The following is a 25,755-nucleotide window of genomic DNA, read 5'->3' as shown; positions in this document are numbered from 1 at the left end:
TTAGTCAATACATTTGCTTCTTTATTTTAGAATATACTCTGCATCTGGATAAAAAAAAGTTTTAAATAAGCTTCAGTACATGTACAGTAATGGAACCCATCATCCATCCAGTGATACAGGGATGTAGTTTAGTAAACTGGCTCTGTCCTGGGTAATAAATGGAATTTTTACAACAATTGTATTATTTTCACTGGCTTATTTTCAGCCTCATATCAGCCAGCTAATACATGTACAAGTCATCAGTCTCCTTACATAGAGGAGAACAAGAACTGCTCACCCTGGACAGAACAAAAAATCGAATAAACGAATATTGATGAATGTACACCTTTCTCTGTTTGTGCGTTGGTAAAAAACAAGAGGCCTGCAATTCTACGAGCATGCAAAGAAATCTTACACATTATATACACGTCTTTTATTGTTATAAAAGTAGTGCAAAACAGGAAAGAAAGAAGTGATGCAGTCTCCACTAGGAGGACGGCCGCCTCCGTCACCACATGCTCTCAGTAACTACTGGCCTCGGTCACCCTCCGTCATTCATTCTAAGCTCCCAGGCTAGGAAACTTGATACACCCCCGCCGTTCTGCTGCCGCTCCTGCGCAGGCAAAGATCCCCGCCGCCCTGCAGCGCACAGCTGCTCGCACACCCGGGCAGGATGTGCCCGCCATGCCTCACGTCCACCCGCCCCTGCCGCCACATGCATGCACGCCACACACACACACACCCCTGCCCCTCTCTCCCTGCCCCCCTGCTCCACGGGCGCAGTCATTCATTCATTCCCCCTCTGGCACGCGCCCCCCCACCCGCTTCCCTCGTCACACACTCGCTCCCCCTCCGTGCCCATCCCATGCTCATCCCCCTCCATTTGCACGCGCGCCACACACACATGCTCCTCGTCCCCTGAGCCCTCCCTACCACCCTTCCCCCCCGCCCCCCCGCCAGATAGGGATCCCTTGCTCGGAAGCGCCCCCCACCCCATGCCAAGCCCTGCCCCGGCTCAGTGCCCCCAGTTGCTGAAGCCGATCTCCTGCTTGTATCTGTTGGTGAGCACGTTGGCCTTGCGGGTGAGTTTGGAGAGCACCGTGTGGAGTCCGCTCAGGTGATAGTGGAACTGCTTCTCCAGATCCTCCTCCTCCACCGCGGACTCCGGCAGGCCCCGGCCAATGTCCCCGCTCAGCTTGTCCTTCTTCCGGCTGGCCTCCTCGGCGCCCTGCTGCAGCACCCCCCACTCGATGTCGTTGCGGATGGACTTGAGCAGCAGGTAATGGCTGTACATGTCCCGGCGGGAGAAGAAGGCGCCGGCGTCCCCCGGCGACAGCTGGGGATCCCCCTCCCCGCAGCCGCCCCCCGAGTCCAGCTCCTCCAGCAGCAGCGGCACGTCCCGCAGCAGGCTGGGCACCATCACCGTCTGGTCCATGTTGTTGACGGCCCCGATGAAGCGGTTCATGGCGTTAAAGAGGGAGTGTTTCTGGCTGTAGGAGTCGCAGATCTGCATCATGTTGGCAGATGGGTGGGGTGCAATGCCAGCGATCACCGGGTGCCTGGGGAGCACGGACACAGCAGCCGGTTCCTTCTTCTGCCCCCCCAAATCTCCTTGCAAGGGCCACCAGAAGCCAGGCCTTGTATCTCCAACGCCTTCCCCCCGCTTGCTCGCTGCAACGCTGAAGGGCGGTTTGCTGGAATAGAGAAGGATAGATGCTGTTTAGATGGAGGGCATTTTGCGCCATGCGCCAACCCCCAGTTATCAGTACTTCGCCTTCCTACCCATAACCCTCTCCCAGAGCTTCACCTTTTTCTCCCCCTATCCCTCAGCAAACTCCTTCTTCGCCCCCGTCCCCTTCAGCTCCCCATTTTAACCCCAACCCCGCTCAGGGCTTTGCCTCCGATCTTTCCTCCGAACTCCTCTATCCGTGCACCTTCCAAGGCCGAGCCCTCCGTTCCCCCGCCCCATAGCTCCTACCTCTCTGTGCAAATCTCCTCTGACCTCAACCCTCTCCCGGTGGCCCCCTGCCCAATATCTCGCGGCATCCTTTGTCAGCGCATCATCACCAAAGCCAGCAGCTAACGGAGGAAACCGAGCTGCGTTTCGATTTCTCATTCAGAAGATGCAAGATCAACTTCTTCCAGTCCACGCCCCACGGCTCACTGGGGGATGGGGACGCAAAGGGAGCACCTCTGATGGCAGAAACACAACGCCTTGCGGGGGGAATAAATTAAAAGAGCCCCCTGTGAGCGTGACACAGCCACAGAGCCATGCAAGCCGCCTTGGGAGCTCCCACTGCCATTCACCCCATCACCCGCTCAGATCAGGGGGACGCCGCGGGCAGCCCACACCCACCAAATGTCCTGTAGAGTCGAGCCTCACTGCCGGTTCCTCGGGTCTGGCTGCTGGTGTCCGGGTGTCCGTGCGTCGCTGTGTCCCGCTGCGGCCGGTAGCCCTGCTCCCATTCCAGGTGGTGTATTTATAGCGTGTATGGTAAAATAAGGTGTTCCCAAGTGCCACCCCCTTGCATTGGAGCAAGATAAAGGCGGCTCTGAGTGACCGCGAGTAATACCGGCTCCTGCTACAAGGGACTGGATGGCGGCTCCGCCTCTCGCCTGACACCCATAAGGGGAGGGCGCAGCGCGCACCCGGAGGCAGAGCCTGCCAAAGCTAGTGGCCGCGGGAGGGAAGCCGGGTGGGCGAGGTACCAGCTCCTGCTACAGCGCATCCCACCCATCACTCTGCACCCGGGCCGGCGACGGGAAAGGAGCCAGCTACACGGCGGTGCGCAACCCCGTTTGCATCAAGGCCGAATTTGGTCCTGTTTCCTCCGGATTGGATTGGTTTGCTATCCATAGCCCCATCCATCCATGCCTATGTATAGGGACCAGCCGCTCCCTGACTCAGTCCCGTAGGAGTCAGTGGGCAGAGCAGGGCACAGCGCGCAGTGGAATGGTGACTCTCGCGCTGAATCACAGTTCCATCTCGGCCGGATAAGCCATGCAAACAGTGGCAATGTGAGCCCAGGAGACAGATACCTCGGGCAACTGTCAGAGAGGCAGTTCCAGCAAGTACCCCAAGCATCCCAGCAGGATAGATCTGGGCATTCGCAAAAGAAAACTCCCTCTGGTTCCCAGGGGGAACCAAGTTAGTAGACCACAATCCTCCTCCTCGCTCACACAGAGGGCTCGAGTACAACACACCTCACGCCAGCTGCACCCAGCCCACAGGAGGAAACCCCCTAACACAGTCAGCCTGGAATTCCACGCCTAGACAACGGGAACACAGCATTCCCCAAACCACCCTAATCCTCCCGCTCTAACACAAATCCATCTTACTTCTCCTCCCCAGAGCCCTGAAGCAAAATCCACCCACCCCAATCTTCAAATTCCCGCCCCCCAACTCCAGAGAGAGAGTAACCCACCCATCTTTTTTTACGTACACCACTTAGCTACTCTGCAGATAAGCACGTTATACATGCCGTGTGGATGGACAGAGAGCCCCTGCTACCGTGCTTCAGCGATACCTGGGTGCCTTGGTCCAAGAAAGAACTGGATTGTGTAATACACGCAAATCCTTCCCGTGCCCAGAGAGAGAGAGAGAGAGACTGTTACACCCAGCTTTAAACCGGTTTCCTAAATCTCAGAGAAAAGGAGACTGTAAAACACCCCGCTTTAAACTGCCTTTCGCTCCGCGGACCGTAATCCAAAAACAGGGAGTCTGGAACACACCCAGTTTTAAACCTCTTTCCCTACTGCCCAATATGTATGTTTGTATGTATGTGTCTGTAGCAGCAGGTTGTAACATGCCGGGTGGGAATGTATTTGGCACGGGTGGTGATGTGGCTCGGCTCTGCTGCATTGTGGGGGAGGGGGATCGCAACAGGTCGGTCTCATACATGGTAGCGAGCAAATCGGTGGTTTCGCACGCCCTAGCTGCATAGCCAGGCACGCCCCCTAAGTGACACGCCGGTCCCGCATGCTGCTGCCTTTGAAGGGACTTTACAGCGAATGCGATTCCTCATATTGCCCTGTAAAGAGGAGGGAGATGGAATCAGTAGCCCCACGGACTGCACACACCAGCTCCTCTCCGGTGCTGATGCGCAGCCGGCGCTCTGACCCCGGCATACGGAGGGGGTAATTAGCCGGGGAGGACACGGTTTACTCATCCTATTGGGATCCAGGAATGCAGTCCTTGTTAAACCGGTCTCTCTCGACCTGCTGTCGCCCTTCGCCCAACAGAGGCGATGGGAGGCGCTCCGCTCTGCCCAGCTTTGCGCCCTGAGCGGACTGGCTGACACGGGCATGCTGGTTACTGCCCACAGCAGCGAGGGCAGAGCATTACAAAGCGCCGCTGTGCACGCCGAGACAAGGCGTTCCCTCCCGCCTGCCACGGCACATTGCCCGCCTCCCGCCTCCCTTCCCCCATCAAGCCCCGTGCGGTAGCAGCAGCGCTGCGCATTTGCAGCCAATCTGTCCAGCAACAGCCCGGCTTCCTTCGCGTTGTCTTCTCCCAGCTGGGCAGCAACCGGAGCAGGCTGCACCGCGAGCACGTGCACCGCCCTTCCCCCAGCCGGGCGGCAGCAGGCGCCGCCGGCCGAAGGCCACCTTAGGCCAGGCGCGCGACGCGCCGCCCAACCCTCCCTCCCGGAAGGAGGCAAAACCAGAACGCGCGGAAGGAGGGGGCGGGCAACAGGCGCGCACTCGACCCCGCCCTCTCTGTCCCTCTGCCCGCGCCCGGCGAGTTGGCGGGCTGCGCCGGGCCCGGGATCACCCCACAGCCTCACCTCCAACCTCAGCCAATCGGCTCGCGTTCCACTAGCCAGGCTCCGCCGCCGTATGCTAATAAGCAAGGTTCGGCGGCAGCCAATCAGAAACAACAGCCCTCCCTCTCTCCCTCTGGCGACCCTGGTAACAGAGGCGGCCGCTGAAGGGACACGTGAGGGGGGGGGGGAGAGTGCCGTGGAGCGTTACCTTGACAACTGATCAACCACAACACGGGGCGGGGGCCGTCCATCGCTGCCCCGCGCAGACAGGTGGTAACGCCTCAGCCGCTGTGTCACAGTCGCCCCGCCCTGGGAGAGTTCAGTGCCTTGGCTCCCAAGGAGACTTTGGTCCCATCCTTGTACTGCAGACCTCCCCCTACATTTCTGCAAAGTCAGGAGCACGCCTAATGCATGCACAGATAGCGGGCACAGGATCACTCCTAAGGCCCACACGCCGCTAATGCCCACCTGGCCACAGGCAGAAAAGACACACGGCTAACTAAAGCACTTGCGGAGAACGCACGCCCAGAAAAGCAGCTGCCAAATTAAACTAAGACATTTTCCTCTCTGACTCGTAGCCAACGTACAAAAGCCACCATGAACTTTCCGGTGCCCTCTCCACCGCAGGAACAAACGATCTGTCCACTGCCAGGAAGCACTAGCAAGTCAAAAACTAATTTTTCTGGATGTGAGCCCACGCCTTGTAATATTCAAACTCAAGTTATTGGGAAGAACAGATGAAAAACGACAAGCTAGCATACGAGTCAAAAACTAAAACTAGCAAGTCAAAAATAATTTTTCTGGACATGAGCCCAGGCCTTGTAACTTTCATATACAAGTTACTGGGAAGAACAGATGAAAAACGACAAGCTAGCATTCCGCCATACTAGCAGTTTACCGTACGCCACTGTGAAATGCACAAAGGTAAGGCAGAGTTATCAAATACAGAATGAGTGACCATAGCCTATAGTGAAAATAGAGAGACACAAAGCACAGTGCAAACTCAGGGTAGAATGACTGTGCAACCTGTGAGACAGAGGAGAGACTGAAATTCAACCTACATTTGCATATATACATTTGGGATTTGGGAGTGAAGATGATGGGAGAGACAGAAAAACCAGTCAGTCAGAAAGAACATGATTTCAACAATACAATGAAATATATCTGATCAGCATGAGTAGCAGCAAGGCACCGACACCCATCATTCCAGCTGAACCTGCTGCTATTCCCTGTGCTGCTGGAGGTTGCCTGCCTCAGAACTTCCATACTGAGTCTGACTAATTATCCATCTAGTCCAGTATCCTTTCTTCTGACAGTGTACAAAACAGGGCAGTTAGAGTGATCCACCTTTGTCTCCCCCTCCTAGCTTTTGGCAGTCAGCGGGTTAGGGTCACCCCCAAGCATGGGGTTGCATCCCTGACCATCCTGGCTAATAGCCACTGCTACTCTGAAACCTATCCTCCATGAAGTTATCTACTTCTTTTTGAACCCAATTATACTTATGGACATCACAACATCCCATAGCAATGAGTTCCAGAGGTTAATTGTGCACTGGGTGAAAAAGTACTTCCTCTTGTTTGTTTTAAATAAATGGTCAGTTTTCACAATAGAGAGAGGTAAATACTACTGTTCAACATATTCATTAATGATCTGGAAAAGGGAGTGAACAGTGAAGTGGCAAAGTTTGTAGATGATATACAATTCAAGATAGTTAAGTCCAAAGCTGACTGCAAAGAGTTACAGAGGGATCTCACAAAATTGGGTGACTGGGTAACAAAATGGAAGATGAAATGCAACATAATGCATTTATATATATCTTGTATAGTCTGCCTGAAACTTAAATATGGTTAGCTAATTTTATATTTCTTCAGAATGTGTAGGCATATGTCCAAGTCCTTGACTTTGGATAAATCTATAAAGAGGCCAGACTTCACTGGGTAAAAGAAACAGTGCTTCATTTTTTTTTTCTACTTCCTTATATTCTGATCAATTTAATAAACAGTATAAACAGCCTCTTGCAGATATGCTATCATTTGATTATTGCAGCACTCCTGCATCAGAATGAAATAAGGAGGCATATGTTTATGACTTTAACAGCTTTCATCCAGATCATACCACTCGATCCATTGTCTACAGCCAAGCGCTACGATATAACCGCATTTGCTCCAACCCCTCAGACAGAGACAAACACCTACAAGATCTCTATCATGCATTCCTACAACTACAATACCCACCTGCTGAAGTGAAGAAACAGATTGACAGAGCCAGAAGAGTACCCAGAAGTCACCTACTACAGGACAGGCCCAACAAAGAAAACAACAGAACGCCACTAGCCATCACCTTCAGCCCCCAACTAAAACCTCTCCAACGCATCATCAAGGATCTACAACCTATCCTGAAGGACGACCCATCACTCTCACAGATCTTGGGAGACAGACCAGTCCTTGCTTACAGACAGCCCCCCAATCTGAAGCAAATACTCACCAGCAACCACACACCACACAACAGAACCACTAACCCAGGAACCTATCCTTGCAACAAAGCCCGTTGCCAACTCTGTCCACATATCTATTCAGGGGATACCATCATAGGGCCTAATCACATCAGCCACACTATCAGAGGCTCGTTCACCTGCGCATCTACCAATGTGATATATGCCATCATGTGCCAGCAATGCCCCTCTGCCATGTACATTGGCCAAACTGGACAGTCTCTACGTAAAAGAATGAATGGACACAAATCAGACGTCAAGAATTATAACATTCAAAAACCAGTTGGAGAACACTTCAATCTCTCTGGTCACTCGATCACAGACCTAAGAGTGGCTATACTTCAACAAAAAAGCTTCAAAAACAGACTCCAACGAGAGACTGCTGAATTGGAATTAATTTACAAACTGGATACAATTAACTTAGGCTTGAATAGAGACTGGGAATGGATGAGTCATTACACAAAGTAAAACTATTTCCCCATGGTATTTCTCCCTCCCACCCCACCCCCCACTGTTCCTCTGATATTCTTGTTAACTGCTGGAATTAGCCTACCTTGCTTGTCACCATGAAAGGTTTTCCTCCTTTCCCCCCCCTGCTGCTGGTGATGGCTTATCTTAAGTGATCACTCTCCTTACAGTGTGTATGATAAACCCATTGTTTCATGTTCTCTGTGTGTGTGTCTCTCCTCTGTTTTTTCCACCAAATGCATCCGATGAAGTGAGCTGTAGCTCACGAAAGCTTATGCTCTAATAAATTTGTTAGTCTCTAAGGTGCCACAAGTACTCCTTTTCTTTTTGCGAATACAGACTAACACGGCTGCTACTTTGAAACCAAGCAATTATGAAGTAGCTATAGGTATAGATATTATATGTGTGTGCAATTCCTTCTTTCCTGCTGTTGGCAGAAGGTGATCACATGCATTTGTGGCACAAAGTTTAATCCTCAGTATCATTTGTTTTAAATATTTATTCTTTAGGGTGAGACCAGTGTGATAGCTATGCGCTGCATTGAAATATGGGAAACCCAGCTTGTTCCTGTCCTTATCTGACTCCTCAGTCCAGCAAGGGCTGTGAGCAATGAGGAAGCTCATGCATCCAGTATCTGGTGGTGCAGGTGTGCCTAACATCGCTGTACAGCAAAGACTCTTGGATAGATAAGGAACATACTGACAGGGAGGGTGCAAAGGAAATCCTGTCCAAACCTCCTCAACTAGGAGAATTCCTGTAATACAAGGTCTTGATGGTGGGGATTAAAATGAAGGTATCTCAAAACTCCATGAAGAGCAAAGGATGCCAGAAGACAGAATAAATTCAATGTCTTGGTCATATCACCTTGTACTCTGAGCTAAAAAAAATTCTGAAGTTAAGCTTAGTCCGGTTTGTTAGTACTACAAGTTGCACAGCATCCCATGTAAGGTGCCAAGAAAGTCTCTTAATTCCCAGTGAAGTCAATGGGAGGTGAGGGGCTCAGTACCTTGCAGGATCAGGGCCTTTCATGGAAGACCTCTAAGAAACAGCAGGATCTACTGGAGGTGGTGATATGCATAGTGCTAAAGATAACTATAAGAGACATGCTTCTGATGTCCTCTGCTCTCGTGACATTAATAGTTACATAATATTTTTCAATAATAGGCTGACAAGCTTGGTATCTTGCTTGAATTTCAGTATAGACCGTACACTAAGGCAAGTCTTAATTCCCTCTTCAATGGTAATCAAAGAAACAATCTTCATTAACAGTTTTGCCATATGCATGCTGGCACAAAATAGCAGTTATTGGCCCATTCCAACCCATCAATGGCTACACTTCATCAGTCATGAAGTAGTTCTGCTGCACAATGTTTGTAAAATAACCTGAGGTTTTGTGGGAGAAAAGTGATTAAATATGTGCATATACTGTATTCAAGTGTTATATTTTTAGCCCTGGGAGTACCGCTTGGATAGGTTCTTCAATAGCAATATCTCATATGGATTAGGCAATTGACTTTTCTTGTAATCTGTTGTATATGTTATGGATTATAGTTCAATATAGCCAGGATCAGATTTAGGGGCAGGTGACCCAGGCAACTGCCTAGATGCTGGAAGTGGAGAGTGCCAGGCTTGGGGTGTTGTTTTCGTTGTTAGCAACAAAAGGGAAAATAGAATGTTTGAAGTAAAATGTTTCTGGTATTCTGTATCGGAATTTATTTTTCACGAACTTCCTAGAAAGTTCTGGACCTTTGTAGAATCTCATGGAACCTTCCAGACTTTCTGAAAACTACGTTTTCCTTGAATCTCCTACAATGTTGTCAGCCATGCCCTCATGGGTATATCAGTGGTGGGGCATCGTCACTCAGTCAGTGAGATATAAGAACGAAGTGAGAGCCCAGCTGCAATACTGTGAACCTTGTTTTATTGTATAATTGTAAAAGGGTACTTGTGTTTTAAGACTTGAAGAGTGTACGTAGTGACAATAAAAGACATATTTAATGAGTCACCAGAGATATCGATCCCCTATCTATGCAACAATATAAAAGCAATACTGTTACTTCTTTTGCCATGCTTAACATGTAATGTTTGATGACTTTCTAAGACTGCGGAACATAGACTTTTGCTCTTCCTTATATTGTCTGTTTTTCCCCCTGTAGAAGATAAAAGATGCCCCTGAAGAAGCCTTCAGGAGCTCAGTATGGGAAGCGAAAAGCTCAGTTGCAATCTAGCAAGGGGCAAATTTGATGGGAAAATATCTGAAACAGAACAACATAGACCGGGCCTTAGGCAGTAGCAATTGTCCCAGTGCAGAAGAAATTGAGGAGCAAAGCATAAATGATAGAAGTCCTGTTACTAAGGAATTAGCAGGTTTACCTGAAGATAAGGAACGGAAATGCGAGGAAAATGATGGAGAATCATCCAGTTTTCCTGGCGGCGTAAAAGAGAGTGATGATAAAGAAAAATCTGGTTCACATGAAAAGGAGAGAAGCAATAAAGAAGAATCAGCATCATACGATGACAGAAACAGCAGTGAGAAAATTGCACACCACAAATCGATACATCAGATCCCACTTTATGGCCTGCAATCCTAAATTCTGCCGATATTCATTGTACAGTTTTGAACGGGCTGGGCAGAATCGAGGCGATGACATTTCCAGTAAATAATCAGATCAGAAGTGACACTTTTCAAAGTCACACTGTGAAAGAGTGCTCGAGAATGGTGAGAAACTGAATCAGCATTGGCTAGTTTCCTCAAAATCAACTGACAAAGTGTTCTGGTTTTGGTTCAAAATATTTTATAAGAATGTCAAATCATTGCCTGCGCTTTCCAGGTACAATTACTGGCATAACTTAGCTGACACTCTGAAGCAACATGAAAAGTCACCCAGCCATTTTACGGCCTATTCCAAATGGATGGACGTTGAATCCAGGCTCAAGCTGAATAAATGCTTTAATGTAGAAACCCAGCACTGGAGGAACGTGCTCGAGCATCTGATCTCAACTACCCTCTTCCTTGCAAAGAATAATTTGGCTTTCCGGTGCTTGTTGGATAAGTTGTTCACTGAACATAACAATAATTTCCTTGGTTTGGTAGAACTTCTAGGGAAATACAGTGACATCATGTGTGAGCACTTATGTTGAGTAATTTGTAAAGAAGCTATGGACCATTACTGCAGCAAAACAATTCAAAACTAATTGATTGACCTTATAGCAAGGAAGGTATTCAATAAGATGTTAATGTGGCTTGGCAAAGAGAATTACTATGCCATAATAATGGACTGCACTTCCAACATTAGTCACAGTGAGAAGATATCATTTACAGTAAGATTCGTTGACTATTAGGATGGCTGTATCCAAATAAAGGAACGTTTTATCTGTTTCCAGTCTGTGGACAATTCTACAGGAAAAGACCTAACAGAACTGTTTAAGAACATTTTGAATGAGAATAAAATAAAGTTCAGGAGTGCCATGGCCCAGACTACAACAACGGTGCGAACATGAAGGGAAGAAATAGCGGCATCCAGGCAAGGATCCTTGTGCTGAATCCAAGAGCTTTCTTCGTGTCTTGTGATAAATCATGCATGCAGATCATGCATCAAAGTCATGAAATGGGCTACAAATGCCATAAAAATAAGATATTCAAAAGTTCAACAAATGGGGGGCGAGGGGGTGGGGAAAAATCTTTTCTCACTTGGAGTACCATTTGATCTAGGGCTGGCCCTGAGTATAGTCAGTTGGTGCAGGTGAGGGGCTACTAAGTTTCATTCTGTTCCTATTTAATCTATATTTTTGCTCTCTGTGTACAGTTGTGGAATGATTACTTCACTTAGGGTGGTAATGCAAAGGTAGACGGTTAACATGCCCGTCTCTTTGTAACCTGTTGTCAAGGTATACTAAACTCGGACCCAAGAAAGTTTGTTGCTTCAAATCCAAAATGGCCGTAAGGAAATTTAACATTATAAATGATGTCTCTTGGTGAGTTTCAGATCATCAATACTGTAGCTTCAGGCACCGATGACCAAGGTCAGTAGAAATCAGTTTAAAATGTGAAAGAAATTTGTGGACCAATTTGTCTGAGTCCTGCTGAAATCCAGGGGATAATTTGTATCTGTTCTACAGAGATTCACCTACATCTCTTCTAGTTTTCACATAACTGTTTTTTATGCCTAATCCTCCAAGCTCTTTGTAAGGGGACTAGTCTGTATGCCAAGGCCTTATAGTATTATGCCCAAATTTGGAAGAAAAAAGTGAGAATATTGCAATGCTTCTGTAACATAAAATTAATGCAGAGAAAACAAACAACAATAATTTAGCAACAAAGCACAATTAAATAACAATACTACAGTGTTTTCCTCAGGCAAAAATAATAAAAAAGTCTCACTGAACTAGAATGTCCTTGGAGTTAGAAGCAGCATTAGGTATGCACACAACCCAAGGAGGTGGGGGCGTGGGAGTGGCCTCGAAAGTATGGGTCAGTAAGCAACATTTCACTTGTGTTGGTGGAGAGGAACAGAAGCTAAAGATAACAGAATGCAGAGTGTGGATGCAGGGGGAGAAGTGACTCTGAAGAATGATCCTCCCAAGCTGATGGAAACCTCCATGTAAGATTCTGAGCAGGCTGGGGCTCCGTAGCTCAGAAGAGAATTGGGAAAGGGAACAGCTATTCTTTGTGACATGTCCCCCTTCCAAATCTCAACAGGAATGCATGCTGCTAGGAGAAGAATTAACATCAGCTCCATGATGTCCCTTCTCCATTGAATACAACTGTAATGAGCACCAATAAAAATAAAAATATTTAGTTAAATTGCAAAAGGTTTGTATGACGAGCATTCCCTTTTGGTCTAATAAAGCATAGGCTGAGAGTCACTTGATTTTTGCATTCCTTGAGGAATTCTCAAATTAAATCTTGCAAGGGCGCCTTAACATTAAGATAGTGACGTATTATCGTCATTTTGGATGTGCAATCAGCAAGTGAGAGCATTTTTGTAGCATCTCCTCCTACAGAGGAAGCCAACTTTGTGGGGTGGAGGCAAAATCTCCTTCTGTTTTTATCCCAAATAGCCTTTAGTTAATTATCATTTATTTTCAGGTACTGGAATCAATCTTAAACAGTGTTCAACCAGCATTACTAGGACAAAAAAATAAAAATAATAATAAAGATATTGCAGAACCAACATGCCATTTGCTCCCATCATATTGTTCACTGTTTGTGTGTTATAGCCCTTCCTCCACTTTGTGTCTTGTTTATTTAGACTGCTCTTTGGGGCAGGGATTGGGTCTTATTCTATATTTGTACAGTACCTGGCACCATGGGGCTTAGTTCTCAGATTGCCCTTAGGCACTGCCATAATAAGCATGATAATTAATAGTATGGATTGAGCCAGAGAGCACAGAATTGCTCAGAGATTTTTCTCCTTTTCATACTAATCGGAGTTTACAAACAAAAAATCCCTTGGGAAGAACAGACCCCAGTATTGAGCATGATCTACTCTTAGTTACACCAGCATAAATCAGGAGTAAATCCACAATGTCAATGTTATTTCACTAGTATAAAATTAGAGCTGGGGAGAGAACAAAGCCCCTTGTTTTTAATTAGCAAAACCCTTATTTTCAGGGATTTGTTTCATTCTGGACCAAAACATGGCTTGCAAACTTGTAGATCAAGGTTTAAGGCATTTTTTTGAAGAAGGAAAAAAAAATCAATTTGGCTGTTTTCAAGTCTCCCAAAGCAGGGATTCAGGAATCTGAGTTAATCTGAACAGGGTTTGTGGAGATTTCATCCAGCCTTTCCTTCTGGCCATCATTTAAATCCCCTCCTACCATCCTCCACGCAAGCGGCAACGGCATCATCATAATAACCCTATGACCGAAAGGGATGAGAGTCTCCACTGAGACTGTAATCTCACTCTAAACAGCTCTCTAGTGGATGCTCATGAGTGATGATACATCATGCAATTTTCTCCTTTAGAGACTCAGAGTGTCACCTCCACTGTGATCCCTGTCCTGCCTGGCAGATGCCAGTAAGTGAGAGCCCAAAGTTAGCCTCAGACCAGCGTTTCTTACATGACTGTGCACTGATGCTGCATGGCAAAGCAATGCTGAGTCTGCAGGCCAGCCTGCCTGCCAGTGATTAATATTTGCATATTGGCTATTATGCATTTTCTGGAAGCATTTTCCATAACATTATTTTAATATCTTTATTATTTCCAGTATAGATAATAATATACATTTGAGTCAGAACTGCACATTGTACTCACGCAAACATATGAAACAGGTGGTGTCATGTAGAACTCTGTATTACCACCTATGCAGACTTATATTTGTAATAATGTAGGCGCGCTAACAAAAAAGCTATACATTTGACTTGATAAGGAACGTTATTGGCATAATAAGGAACGTTATTGGCATAATAGAATAATCCCCAATAGACCTGTGTATTTCCATAATGCTATTTAATATGCACATATACAAACTAATGCCCTGACGATGATTTTTTAGTGGGCAGATCTATCAAGTTCTCACACATTCAAATGCAATACTGTGGCTCTAAGAGAGGAACTAGCATGCAGTCTTGAATAGTGTGTAACTCCACACTAAAATGGTAATCCAAACACAGTTTACACCACAGAATTTTTCCTTCATATAAAAATAAATGCAAACGACTGTATTTATATATTATTAACAGTTTGATACAAACCCATAGACATCCGGAACTTAGAGCTGAGCCTCCCACTCTGATGCTAACTCGTATATCATTGTGTCTTCTCTCCCTCTGTCTAAAAGCATGATAAGAATGGAATGTCAGCCGCAGCTTTTAAGTGCCTGAACCACATGCTGCCCTCAGTCCTGCTCCCACCTACCCCCTCCTCTTCCACTCATTTGATTTCATTGACATTATGTGGATGCCACCAGGGACAGCATTTGCACCCCTCCCTTTCGTCATTTTGTGTAATAACCTGAGCATTGTTTACACACAGGGTTTTGTATTTAATAATCTTCCCAGCTCAACTGTTTTCATCTGACTCTCCCTCCTGAACTGATAAATCTAAATTGCACATTTTTTGAACAGCTTAGCTTATATCTTGCAGGTATCCTTAAATGACTGCCTACTGTCTTTTGTACTTGTCTAGCACCATCTACTGTAACTATATTATACTGTCTTCCCTTTATTTCGAGACTACATGTTTATGATAGGAGTGTGGATTGGGTCTAAGGTGTTCTCAGCAAATCACGAAGTCTGTATCCATTTCAAAGGCCACATGCGCTTATGATAGAGAAGCAAATGCAACATGCACCCATGCTGTATATAGAATGAACTGTATTTGTCAATTTAAAATCAGTTTTGGTGGGAAGAGCTTCTTAGATCTGCCAGTTTTCTAATGGCAAGTTCTACTCCCTCCTCAGCAGCTAGAGTGGACAGCAGAACAAGAGGAGGGACAGCATCCCAATCAAGAAGTCAGCACCCTTTGCGCACCACACAGCCCAGATTCATTGAAAGCCACTGAGCCAGCCTGCACAACAAGCTTTGAGAGCAGGGCAGGCAAGGCAGCGCACCCTCCTGAGCCAGTTCCACACAACAACAGATCTTCTGGCCACTGCCATCTACAATGGGGATGCTAGTTCAGCTGGGATTTATGCAATCTGGGAGCCTCAAAAGGAGCTGTGAAATGGGCCTGGAAGTGGGAGGAATTTCCCAGCAAAAAATCCTGTCCACTGCTGTTCTGTAGGGTGTGGAAGGGGGAGGAACTCCCCATAGAATCCTCCTTCGTGCCCAGCCCTACAATGCAGCATTGACACAGGGGACAGAATTTAGCTTTACATATTCTTATTACATTGTATTTTTGTAGGTGGATTTTGCACAGCAAAGGACTAGTACAGGTAGAAAGAGAACCGAAACCTCCTAGCTACTATGACTTTTATAGATTTGTATTACTATTATTTAGTGGCATCACAGTAACACCCAAAGGCCCCCTTGTCCTAGGAGCTGTATGTTATGCAGCTTTCTTTTTAAAAATCTGATTAGATAAAGAGTATCATTTCTTTGGATGGCAGATTTAAACTCATAATACCATTCAGTCTATTCCAGATATGGGCTCTCCTGCATTATTAGTGGGATTTATATAACAGCCACAACATAATATATGTCATACATGCCTGATGTGTGCACTTTTCATGGTGAATACCATAAACATGCCTTACAGAACTCTATTCCCAAATCACCAGGGTAAATTATTTGTTTTGATGATGAGTGAAATATTTAGTTTTCTATGATTATGATAATTGTAAAGGGTAGAAATCGAGGAGATTTAGTGATTCATCTGGTAAAATATCATGACAATTTTGCAAGGCTGTCATAAAGGTAGCTTATTAACCTGATAGTGTTTCTTGATGGTGTTCTAAAAAGAGCTAAACTATGCATGCATTCCAGCCAAATGTATGCATTTGTTCTGCTGCAATGTTTTATCGCTGTTAGTGAATTTATCCTACAGTCCCAGCATTCTGTAAGGGAATGATGCAAGAGACTGAAGACTACTCTCTCCAGGATTACCTTGCATTTGCTAGTTAAAAATTATTACAACAGCATTTTCATTTGCATGTGTAAAGAGTCTCTGAATTTTCAGTAAATTTGTCTTTCAAAGCTGATTTCTTTGTCCGTCATCACTGGCAGTTTACAAGTGTTTTTTTCAGTTGGGGATGCTGGAGCAAATGAAATAAACCCACAATAAAAATAATTTTGTCCAGGTGGTGCATAAATCAGATGAAGAACTCTCGTTCTACGTGGCAAATATAAAACATATGCCATATTATTTAAAGCTTAGCCTCCTTATTTGCCTGCATGACAAAAATCTACATATGTGGTAAAACTGATGTAGGCAAGCAATAAGAATATTAGGAATAAAATATGATGTAGGGAGTGACTCAAACAGAGCCACTTACAGGGTCATGGCCATTCTCCATTTCAAGTGGGCATGGAAATACAGTGAGGGTTATTCTTCTCTAGAGATGTGCAGATGATAAACACCTGCTACCCAGATCTACTCTTTCCTTTTAACTGTTGATGTATTGAATATTTCTGGAAATTGTGGACAAGCTAGTGTCAAGCAATGAGGACAAGGGTGGTCTAGCCTAGTGGGCAGAGCAGGTGTAGTGAACCAAGCGTTGGAACCAAGGACTAGGATCAGAGCCAGAGTCAGTAGTCAAAGCTGATGCCAAGGGTCACAATGGAGGGCAGAAACTGGATACCAGAGCCAACGGACAAGCCGGAGTTGGTAGTCAGATGCTGGAGCCAAGGGACAAACCGGAGGGCAGGAACTGGATACCAGAACTGAGTGTCAAGCTGGAGTCAGGAATCAGTCACAGGTCAAGCTGGAGGTCAGGAACTGGAGCAAGCAGCATAGCTGTCAAGGAAGGGTTCAAGGCAGGCTCAGGACAGAGGCAAGGCTGGGTGCAAGGCAGGAGCAGCAGGAACATGGTAACGCAGGAGAGCTGGCCTGTTGACCCCTCCAGCCAGTCAAGTTGCGTGGCCAGTCAGGCAACCTCCTGCAGGCCAGCTGTACTGATGAGACTGTCTGGAGACTAGATCTGCTGCAGGCCCTGATTCCTGACAACCAGTGAGGAATACAATGTGGTACCTACTGGTAAAAAGTGGGGCAGATAGAAAAATGTTGAGAGATTACATGGGAGTCCTTCAGCAGGGTGTTCCAGTGGAGCTCTTCTTTCCCCCCATTCCTTTGTGTGTGTGTAAGTTATTGTTCCAAAGCCAGGGCAGTCAGGGAAAATCTGAAAGTACATTACCCACCACCACCACTGGCACTGAAGTAGATGCTTCTGAAGGAATGTTTTCAACAAGAAACATCTGAGTTCTCAAAGTATTGGGGAAACCAAAATCTGGGATTTTTTTTAATTGTATTTTTAAAATCATTTTCTGATTATATATTATAAATCTACACTTTTAAATCCTTGTTTACGTTCCACTGGTGACTGTCCAAACTGTGAATTTCTGGTCCTGATCCAAATTATCCCAAGGCTCAGTGGGGTTTTGGACCATTCTCATTTCTAAGCTGAAGACAGAAATAGCTTCAGTTCTGAAGCTATTTCTTGACTGAAAATAAATGAGTGTTGAACGTCATAGTTGTTGGAGAACTTTGAGTCTGTGTCATCGCAAAGAGACTGAATTGATGAGATTTTCCCGTGTAATTTAATAAAAATAATTGCCCAGAGCACTTGTCCAGTGTAAATTATGCTCCTTTTCTAGTCTCTCATACTTTCCTCCCTGATGTATGGGTGGAGCTTCATAGTTATGGGCTCTTGAGACATGCAAGGCATAAAGGAAATGGGGTTAGCATGAATCAAACCACACTGGTTGGAATGAGACACATATTTATTTAGAAAAAGAGGAAATAAATTTTTTAAAAAATTAAAAAGTGAATTCATAAGGTAGAGCTGCCTGGGAACTGTGCTCTTTACATGTACGGTTTTAAATAAAAAAATGAGTGCTCACCCTAGCAACTGGAGCAACACACGGTTCAGTACTTCCATGACGCTGAACAGCTTATTAACCTAGAACCATAAAATCACTCACAGTGACATTTAGTAACATGAAATGTCTGACATAAATCCACCAGTGTATGGAAACTCACAGCCAGGGAGCCTGTCGCTTACCCTCTTGTGCCTACAAATAGCAGGACACACAACATGGAAAGTGAGCAAGAGGCATGGGCGCATCTAAAGGCTCCAAGAGAAGGCTGGGAGTTTGGAACGCAGGAGTTCTAATCCCAGCTCTGCCACCAACTCCTACTGGGGCCTTGTACAAGTCAGTTTGGACCAGATTTTCAGGAGTTCAGCAACCCCAACGGGGGGCTAGGTTTTCAAAAGAGCTCCACTTGTTGGGTGCTGAGTGCTTTGGAAATCTAGCTCTCATTGAGGTGTCTAAAATGACTTCTTTTAGAAATCCTGCTCCAATTGTGGGTGCTGAGCACGTGACAATATGCCCCTGAGCTCTTTTGAAAACAGGTATCTTAAGGTCTGATCTTGCAGCTTCGAGGGTGAGTTGTGGGTGCTCCCAGAATCAGACCCATGGAGACAATAATACGGTGGGTGTGGGAGAGGCTTGATTAGTTAAACCCTGATCCTGCAAGCAAGAAGCTCCCATATAGAACCCCACTGGCTTCAGTTGCCCACAGGGAGCTTCTTGCAGGGCCTAGGTTTGAACAGTGCTTTGAAAATGTTAAAGCGATACTGTCCATGTGAAGTCTAGTCACGTTTCAAAACTCAGTTACAAAGGAGTTTCAGGTACTACACCTGGCCCTGAGTCCTCCTGGGAATTCTTGCAGTTTTACAATCTAATTTTTCATGCTTGAAGAAATACTTCACTCTTCCTTGTTGCTGTGTGAAAGCCCCATACAAAAATCAGAGAAAATGACTCAGGCACCAATCTCCTGTGACCACACGTACATTTAACTTTAAGCATAGGGTGACCATATTTCCCAAAGGAAAAATGGGATACCGTGTGGGGCTGGCCTGAGTCCTCCCCCCCCCCCACTGTGGGGTTGGCCTGAGCCACTCATTGGAGCCCTCCTCCCACACGGGCTGGCCCAAGCAGCTCTCTGGAGCCCACCTCCCCGCGCGGGGGGCAGGCAGGGTTCGGGTGAGCAGTGACACACATATTAGATAGGGTGACCATATTTCCCAAAGGCTGGGACTGGACTTGCAGCTCACCCGAGCCCTGCCTGGCTCCCCGTGCAAGGCTGGGACTGGCATCACTCCTCGCTCAAGCAAGCCCTGCCTGCCCCCTGCCAGAGCCTGCCTCTTGCCCTCCACCCCGCCACACTGGGCTGGCAATGCCGCTCGCCTCCGCCTCACCCTTCCCTTCCCCCCCGCCCCCGCATGTTCCTCTACATCCCACTTTTTTGACAAATGTCCACTTTTGCCAAAAAAAGTCAGGACGGCCAGGACAGGGCTTAAAAAAGGGACTGTCCTGGCCAAAACAGAACATATGGTCACCCTGTTTAAGCATGTGAGTAGTCCGATGGAAATCAGTAAGATTACTCATGTGGAGAGCTGGCTAGAGACAGGTAATTCCACGGTACAGAGGATTTTGCTAGTTCAAAATTTGGTTTAGTTCCAAATAAGAACAAACCCCAGATTTTTGAAATTCTCCTTGAAAGAGGATGAAGCCATGGTAGTCCACATGGTGAGGTGTCCCAGAGCCATGGACCCTGGAAGTACTGGGGTCCCCGGCCCCGGAACAATCTGTGTGCAGGCAGTCCCAGAGCTGTGGACATTAGAAGCTCTGGCTCCCCAATACCCTGCCAGGCATGTTGCTGAGGAGCCACACAGGCCAGCTGGCAGGAAACCAGACAGGTTTTGAGGCCCACCCAGACAGCAAGATTCCCTCAGAATCCTTCTGGCTTCCAGAGGAACTTCTCTGAAATCAAACTGTCTCCACAAAACTTTTTGATTTTGACAAATCCACTAATTCCAATGAAAAAACTCTTTTGTCTGAGTTTTTCCAACCAGTCCTATTCAATTGCTTAAAATTAAAAGTGTGAAACTGCAAGATTGGTGCATCAGCAACTGAATGGAAAGGGGGAAATAGCAAAACTGACCATGCAGAAAGCACTACCAAAATACACAAAGTAAACTAACTGAAAAAATAGGGGAAAGTAAATGTACTTTCTAATGTCTTTCAGTTCTAGTAATCTTAGTTGTTATTGGTAAAAATGACACTTAAAGCATTTTCTGAGAGATTTGACAACAGAACTGTTGAAAACCAAGACACATAAAATACAATGGGAGGGAGGAGAGGAAAGCAGGGGTATTTACAGTAAGGTAAATGTTTCCCCTTAAATTTTTCCATAATAAAAATCAGCATAACAAAACTAGTTAGGTGCTATCTTGTTTTTCTTTGAGAATCACCAGATCACTCTTTATTTGCCTATGTATTTATATCACTCATACCGTGGTATTTGTGACCTGCATTGGCTCTCTGGTAGCCAGCCAGACAGAAGGATGTTGTACAGTATACTAGAGTTCCCAGCAGCAGTAAATGTTTAAACAGATTTTATTAAAATTACAGATGGGGTTGTTGTCTGCTGGAAGCTGTTGAAATGTACCTACATCCTGAGCAGGTCATGAACTAAAAGGATGTCATGAGACATCCTGCTAGCCCATGAGCTGACTGTCTTCCAAAAGCATAGTAGCTTTGGAATGTGGTTAATGAAAAGCCATTAGATCATACTTTTTGCTGTCTGTCCTGTATAGTACCTTGCGATATGTTTCCCTCTGAGAGAAGAAAGTGTGGTGTTATCAAACACTTCCACTGGGTTAGTGCTTGGAGGCTAGACAGATTGAGCTCCATTCTGATGGACACAGTACACAGTTACAGATAATGCTGCAACATTTTGTTCTGAATTTATTTTTAGTGAAAGTGTTGGTTACTCTCAGTTCAGGGGTAACAACACTTTTTTCTTGAGCATATAAATTTGGAAAACAAAAGAGAGCTCCTCAAAAATAAAATGAAACAAAATAAATCTATAGGTAGAAATAGCTTAATAGATCTATTATTATGTAACCACATTCAAACTAAACTGAATACGCTTTGCTCTCTGTGTTTTTTGCCTAGTACAAATGAAAAATAATTGCCCTGAAGTCCATGCTAGTTTGGTATCTGGATTACTATTAATTTTTTCATAGTTATGCTTTACTTTGTATTTTGTTTCTAAATAATGTAATAAAGTTGATGGTCTCTCTCTTTAAGTGCTAAAGCATTGTTATGTGGTGGTTTTAATGTAGCCAAATAGGGACTTGATTGAAATCAATAGCTCCAATTTGCTTGTCTCTTATTTAAGCATGATTTGAACCCATGTTTTTAAAGGCTCCTGCACTACATCATTAGCGCACCTCCTATAGCCAGCACACCTTTCTGCATTTCACATGCCTGAATTTTTTTTTAAAAAAGTGCAATGTAAGATTTTTTGTTTTAAAGTGTTTAGCTCTCCACTCCTTCCATTATTAGACTGAACTAAAATGTGACAGCTAAAAGGAGATTAAACACATAGGCACATCTACCTTGAGCAGAGGAAGCCTTTCATAACTCATACAGAGTTATTGGGCTTACCCACAATATTAGTGATAAAAATTCCCACTTGGTCCATGGCTATTTTTTCATTGGTGCTATAAGTTGGTTTATACAGAAGAAAATAGTATTATTAAATAGCAGAGTATACACATAATATATTGTACTTACTAAGGGCCCCAAAACAGCTGAAAGCAGCATCTGTGTGCCTGCTAGCCCACAAAAGCAATCTGAATGCTCTGGACTTTGCATCTGCTAAGGTTACTCCTTGCTCTGAAGAGGAAGTCTCTCTTCTTTAGTGAATGTGCACTGCCTAGTCAGGCTTTCCGCAGCCTCTCTATTACCAGGGGACAAGGTTTGTGATTCTGCCAGCCTGATCATCATATATACCATCACACTGAGCTCCAGGAATGGCACGTAGGGACATGCTAAGCAATGTCATAGTGCAGAGTAGTGGGAGGAAAAGGATTGACTAGTATATAACTAGGAAAAAATTTAAAGGAGCCACCATCTGAAGGGATTGGGAATCTCCCTGGCTAAAATCTGTGTTTTGAAGGTACAGATGGTGCCAGCAGCTCACCTGCTTTCAAGGAAGCAGACTTCTTATTAGTCACCAAAGGAAGCAACTTGATGGCCATTAGAGGCCAGAGCCCTCCAAAATGCTCTTGTAATTGGAGGCGTGGGAAGGGGAGCCCTTCCCACACATCCTGACTCTGAGCCTAGACTATTTAAAAATGATCATGCTATCTTTCCAAGAACAGCTCATTTTAAAGACTGAACTGGAATTTTTCTGTCTCCTCATCTGAACCTGAACAGAGGACGTTCTCAGGCACCACAACTGCAGATGAAGTAGGGACATAGACTGTCCCAAGAACTAGGCATACTGGAATGCCAAGCAGTGAGTAGAAGCTTATTGGTATGTACTCTTCTAACCTTGACCCAAACAGCCCGCCAACTCCCTTCTAAGGAACGGATAGGGTAAGGTATTGGCTCTTCACAGGCTAGAGTTTTCCTTGTTAGACTTGTTCTAATTTAGACTTTGTCTAGTTTATTCAGGATGAGGTCTCACAGACTCAGTTTTCTACATGTGTAACTCCTATTAGTGGAAAGGGTCATTTTGTGCACATAGGAAAGAGGGGAACAGGCTCCTAAAAGAAATTCCTAACTACTTGGCTCTATAGCTGATATCTTCTCTCACACACTAAACAAACACATCGACAGATGTAAAAGAAAAAGAGAAGTGAACATGCTGTTCCTTGACTTTAGCAAAGCTTTTGACACATTCTTCCACAGTATTCTTGCTAGCAAGTTAAAGAAGTATGGGCTGGATGAATGGATTATAAGGTGGATAGAAAGTTGGCTAGATTGTCGGGCTCAACAGGTAGTGATCAATGGCTCCATGTCTAGTTGGCAGCCGGTATCAAGCAGAGTGCCCCAAGGGTCGGTCCTCGGGCTGGTTTTGTTCAATATCTTCATAAATGACCTGGAGGATGGTGTGGATTGCACCCTCAGCAAGTTTGCAGATGACACAAAACTGGGAGGAGAGGTAAATACGCTGGAGGGTAGGGAGAGGATACAGAGGGACCTAGACAAATTAGAGGATTGGGCCAAAAGAAATCTGATGAGGTTCAACAAGGACAAGTGCAGAGTCCTGCACTTAGGATGGAAGAATCCCATGCACCACTACAGACTAGGGACTGAATGGTTAGGCAGCAGTTCTGCAGAAAAGGACCTAGGGGTTACAGTGGACGAGAAGCTGAATATGAGTCAACAGTGTGCCCTTGTTGCCAAGAAGGCCAATGGCATTTTGGGATGTATAAGTAGGGGCATTGCCAGCATATCAAGGGATGTGATCGTTCCCCTCTATTCGACATTGGTGAGGCCTCATCTGGAGTACTGTGTCCAGTTTTGGGCCCAACACTACAAGAAGGATGTGGAAAAATTGGAAAACATCCAATGGAGGACAACAAAAATGATTAGGGGACTGGAACACATGACTTATGAGGAGAGGCTGAGGGAACTGGGATTGTTTAGTCTGCGGAAGAGAAGAATGAGGGGGGATTTGAGAGCTGCTTTCAACTATCTGAAAGGGGGTTCCAAAGAGGATGGATCTAGACTGTTTTCAGTGGTAGCAGATGACAGAACAAGGAGTAATGGTCTCAAGTTGCAGTGGGGGAGGTTTAGGTTGGATATTAGGAAAAACTTTTTCACTAGGAGGGTGGTGAAGCACTGGAATGCGTTACCTAAGGAGGTGGTGGAATCTCCTTCCTTAGAAGTTTTTAAGGTCAGGCTTGACAAAGCCCTGTCTGGGATGATTTAGTTGGTGTTAGTTTAGTTTAGTTTAGTTGCTTTGAGCAGGAGGTTGGACTAAATGACCTCCTAAGGTCCCTTCCAACCCTGATATTCTGTGATTTTATGATTCTAAGGAATTTCACAAGTACCAAACCAAAATCTCTTCTTTATGTGAGGGAAGAAGAAAAGGCATGTCTTTATATACAGGCATTGTAAACTCTTTAGGGCACAGACTGTCTTTTTGTTCCATGTTTGTACAGGACTCTAGCACCGTCGGGCACTGATCCATGACTGGGGCTGCTAGGTGCTACCATAGTACAAATACATAATAATATTATCTATGTATACCTACATATTCAGCTTCATTGTTTTCTCATCTGAGTTGTGTAATCACAAGAGAACTTTGGATCTGAACTCTGCAGCTTGGACCAATCTCGAATTAACACATGTAATCATTTCTCTGCCATTACAGCCATTTCATCACTGGTGCACCTCAGTCCCTCCTCTTTTCTGCCCGTGGCACATAATGTCTAGTCTCCTGTAGATCTCATTTACTTGGTCTCATTTCGGTTGTTGGGTTTAGCATGCTGGTGGTGCTGGATGGTGTTGGTGCCCTGTGATTTACAGGAGGTCAGACTAGATGATATGGTGGTCCCTTCTGGCCTTAAACTCTATGACTAACACTCTATACCTAGGTGTTACTGGTCCAGCAGAATCCATCTGATATATGGGAAGTAAAAGGGATGGCAGTTGAAGAGGTGAGCATTACAATACCTGGAGAAAACAGACAGCTGGAAAAGATCATTTTAGCAAAATTAAGACTTCATATATATATAAAAAACTGTGTTTTATGGCCTCATGTATTTGTAAAGCATAAACTAGATTCCTGAAATAGATCAAGTTCAGACATAGATGTGAAAAATAATACTAGTTTGCCATCTAGTGTTGTAGGCTCATATTACAGTTAGTTAACCAATGTGTACCGCTATCAGGCCAATCTGTTCTAAGACCAGAAATTCCCAACTACTACCTACTACTCATTTTTAATGATTAAGGTTTAAAAGAAATCAAGGAGTTTTATAATATAGCAAGGATTATAGGGTCTTCATCTTTTTTACATTAATTTTCTTCAAATTTTATGTATCAGGCATAGGTACTGGAACTAGGGGTGTTGGAGATGCGGCCACACCCCCTGGCTTGAAGTGGTTTCTATCATATACAGAGTTTTGAGTTTGGTTCAATGGCTCTCAGCACTCCCACTATAAAAATTGTTCCAGCACCCCAGGTATCATAATGGCTGGAAAACTCTACTCAAAGGAGCTGTATTTTCTACTTGTCAATAGTGATGGGGAGGGAGTAAATCAGCAGTGGACACAAGCCATCTGTAGTTCATTTCAAAACCTTTCTCTAGCTGATTAGCTATCTCCAAAAAGTAGATATTTAGTGTCACTCAGAAATAGGAGGTGGTCTGATTTAGTGCTAAAATTGTGATGGAGCAGTAGCCATTAGCTTAGCACCATTGCTTCCACTCAACATGGTTGGCAAATAAGTCTCCTCTTTGTGAATGACAACATCACTTAAATATTGTCTTGGGAGTAAAGCTAGGTGAATAATTTTCAGTGACAGTGAGTAACATATTTGATCAGTTTTGACTTTTTTTTCCCTCCTTGGCAATTGTCTCT

General features: G+C 45.1%; 1 protein-coding gene across 3 annotated transcripts; it reads right to left on the bottom strand.

Moving 5' to 3' along the window:
* Window positions 1-2,288, bottom strand: MID1IP1 (MID1 interacting protein 1). Of its 3 annotated transcripts, none has more exons than XM_038387953.2 (2): window positions 1,958-2,288; window positions 1-1,673 (listed from the first exon to the last, which is right to left on the bottom strand). In XM_038387953.2, the coding sequence occupies exons 1-2, from the start codon at window positions 2,023-2,025 to the stop codon at window positions 995-997; spliced, it is 747 nt and encodes a 248-aa protein (XP_038243881.1). In that variant the 5' UTR covers window positions 2,026-2,288; the 3' UTR covers window positions 1-994. The 3 variants fall into 3 exon arrangements, with proteins under 3 accessions (XP_038243881.1, XP_043361609.1, XP_043361616.1); XM_043505674.1 differs by having other exon boundaries at window positions 1,982-2,288; XM_043505681.1 differs by having other exon boundaries at window positions 2,047-2,288.
* Window positions 2,289-25,755: the final 23,467 nt, after the last annotated feature.

The sequence above is a fragment of the Dermochelys coriacea genome, chromosome 1, assembly GCF_009764565.3.
Source record: "Dermochelys coriacea isolate rDerCor1 chromosome 1, rDerCor1.pri.v4, whole genome shotgun sequence".
Taxonomy (NCBI): domain Eukaryota; kingdom Metazoa; phylum Chordata; order Testudines; family Dermochelyidae; genus Dermochelys; species Dermochelys coriacea.
Note: the sequence above shows the minus strand (reverse complement) of the source record. Positions and strands in the feature narration are given on the sequence as shown.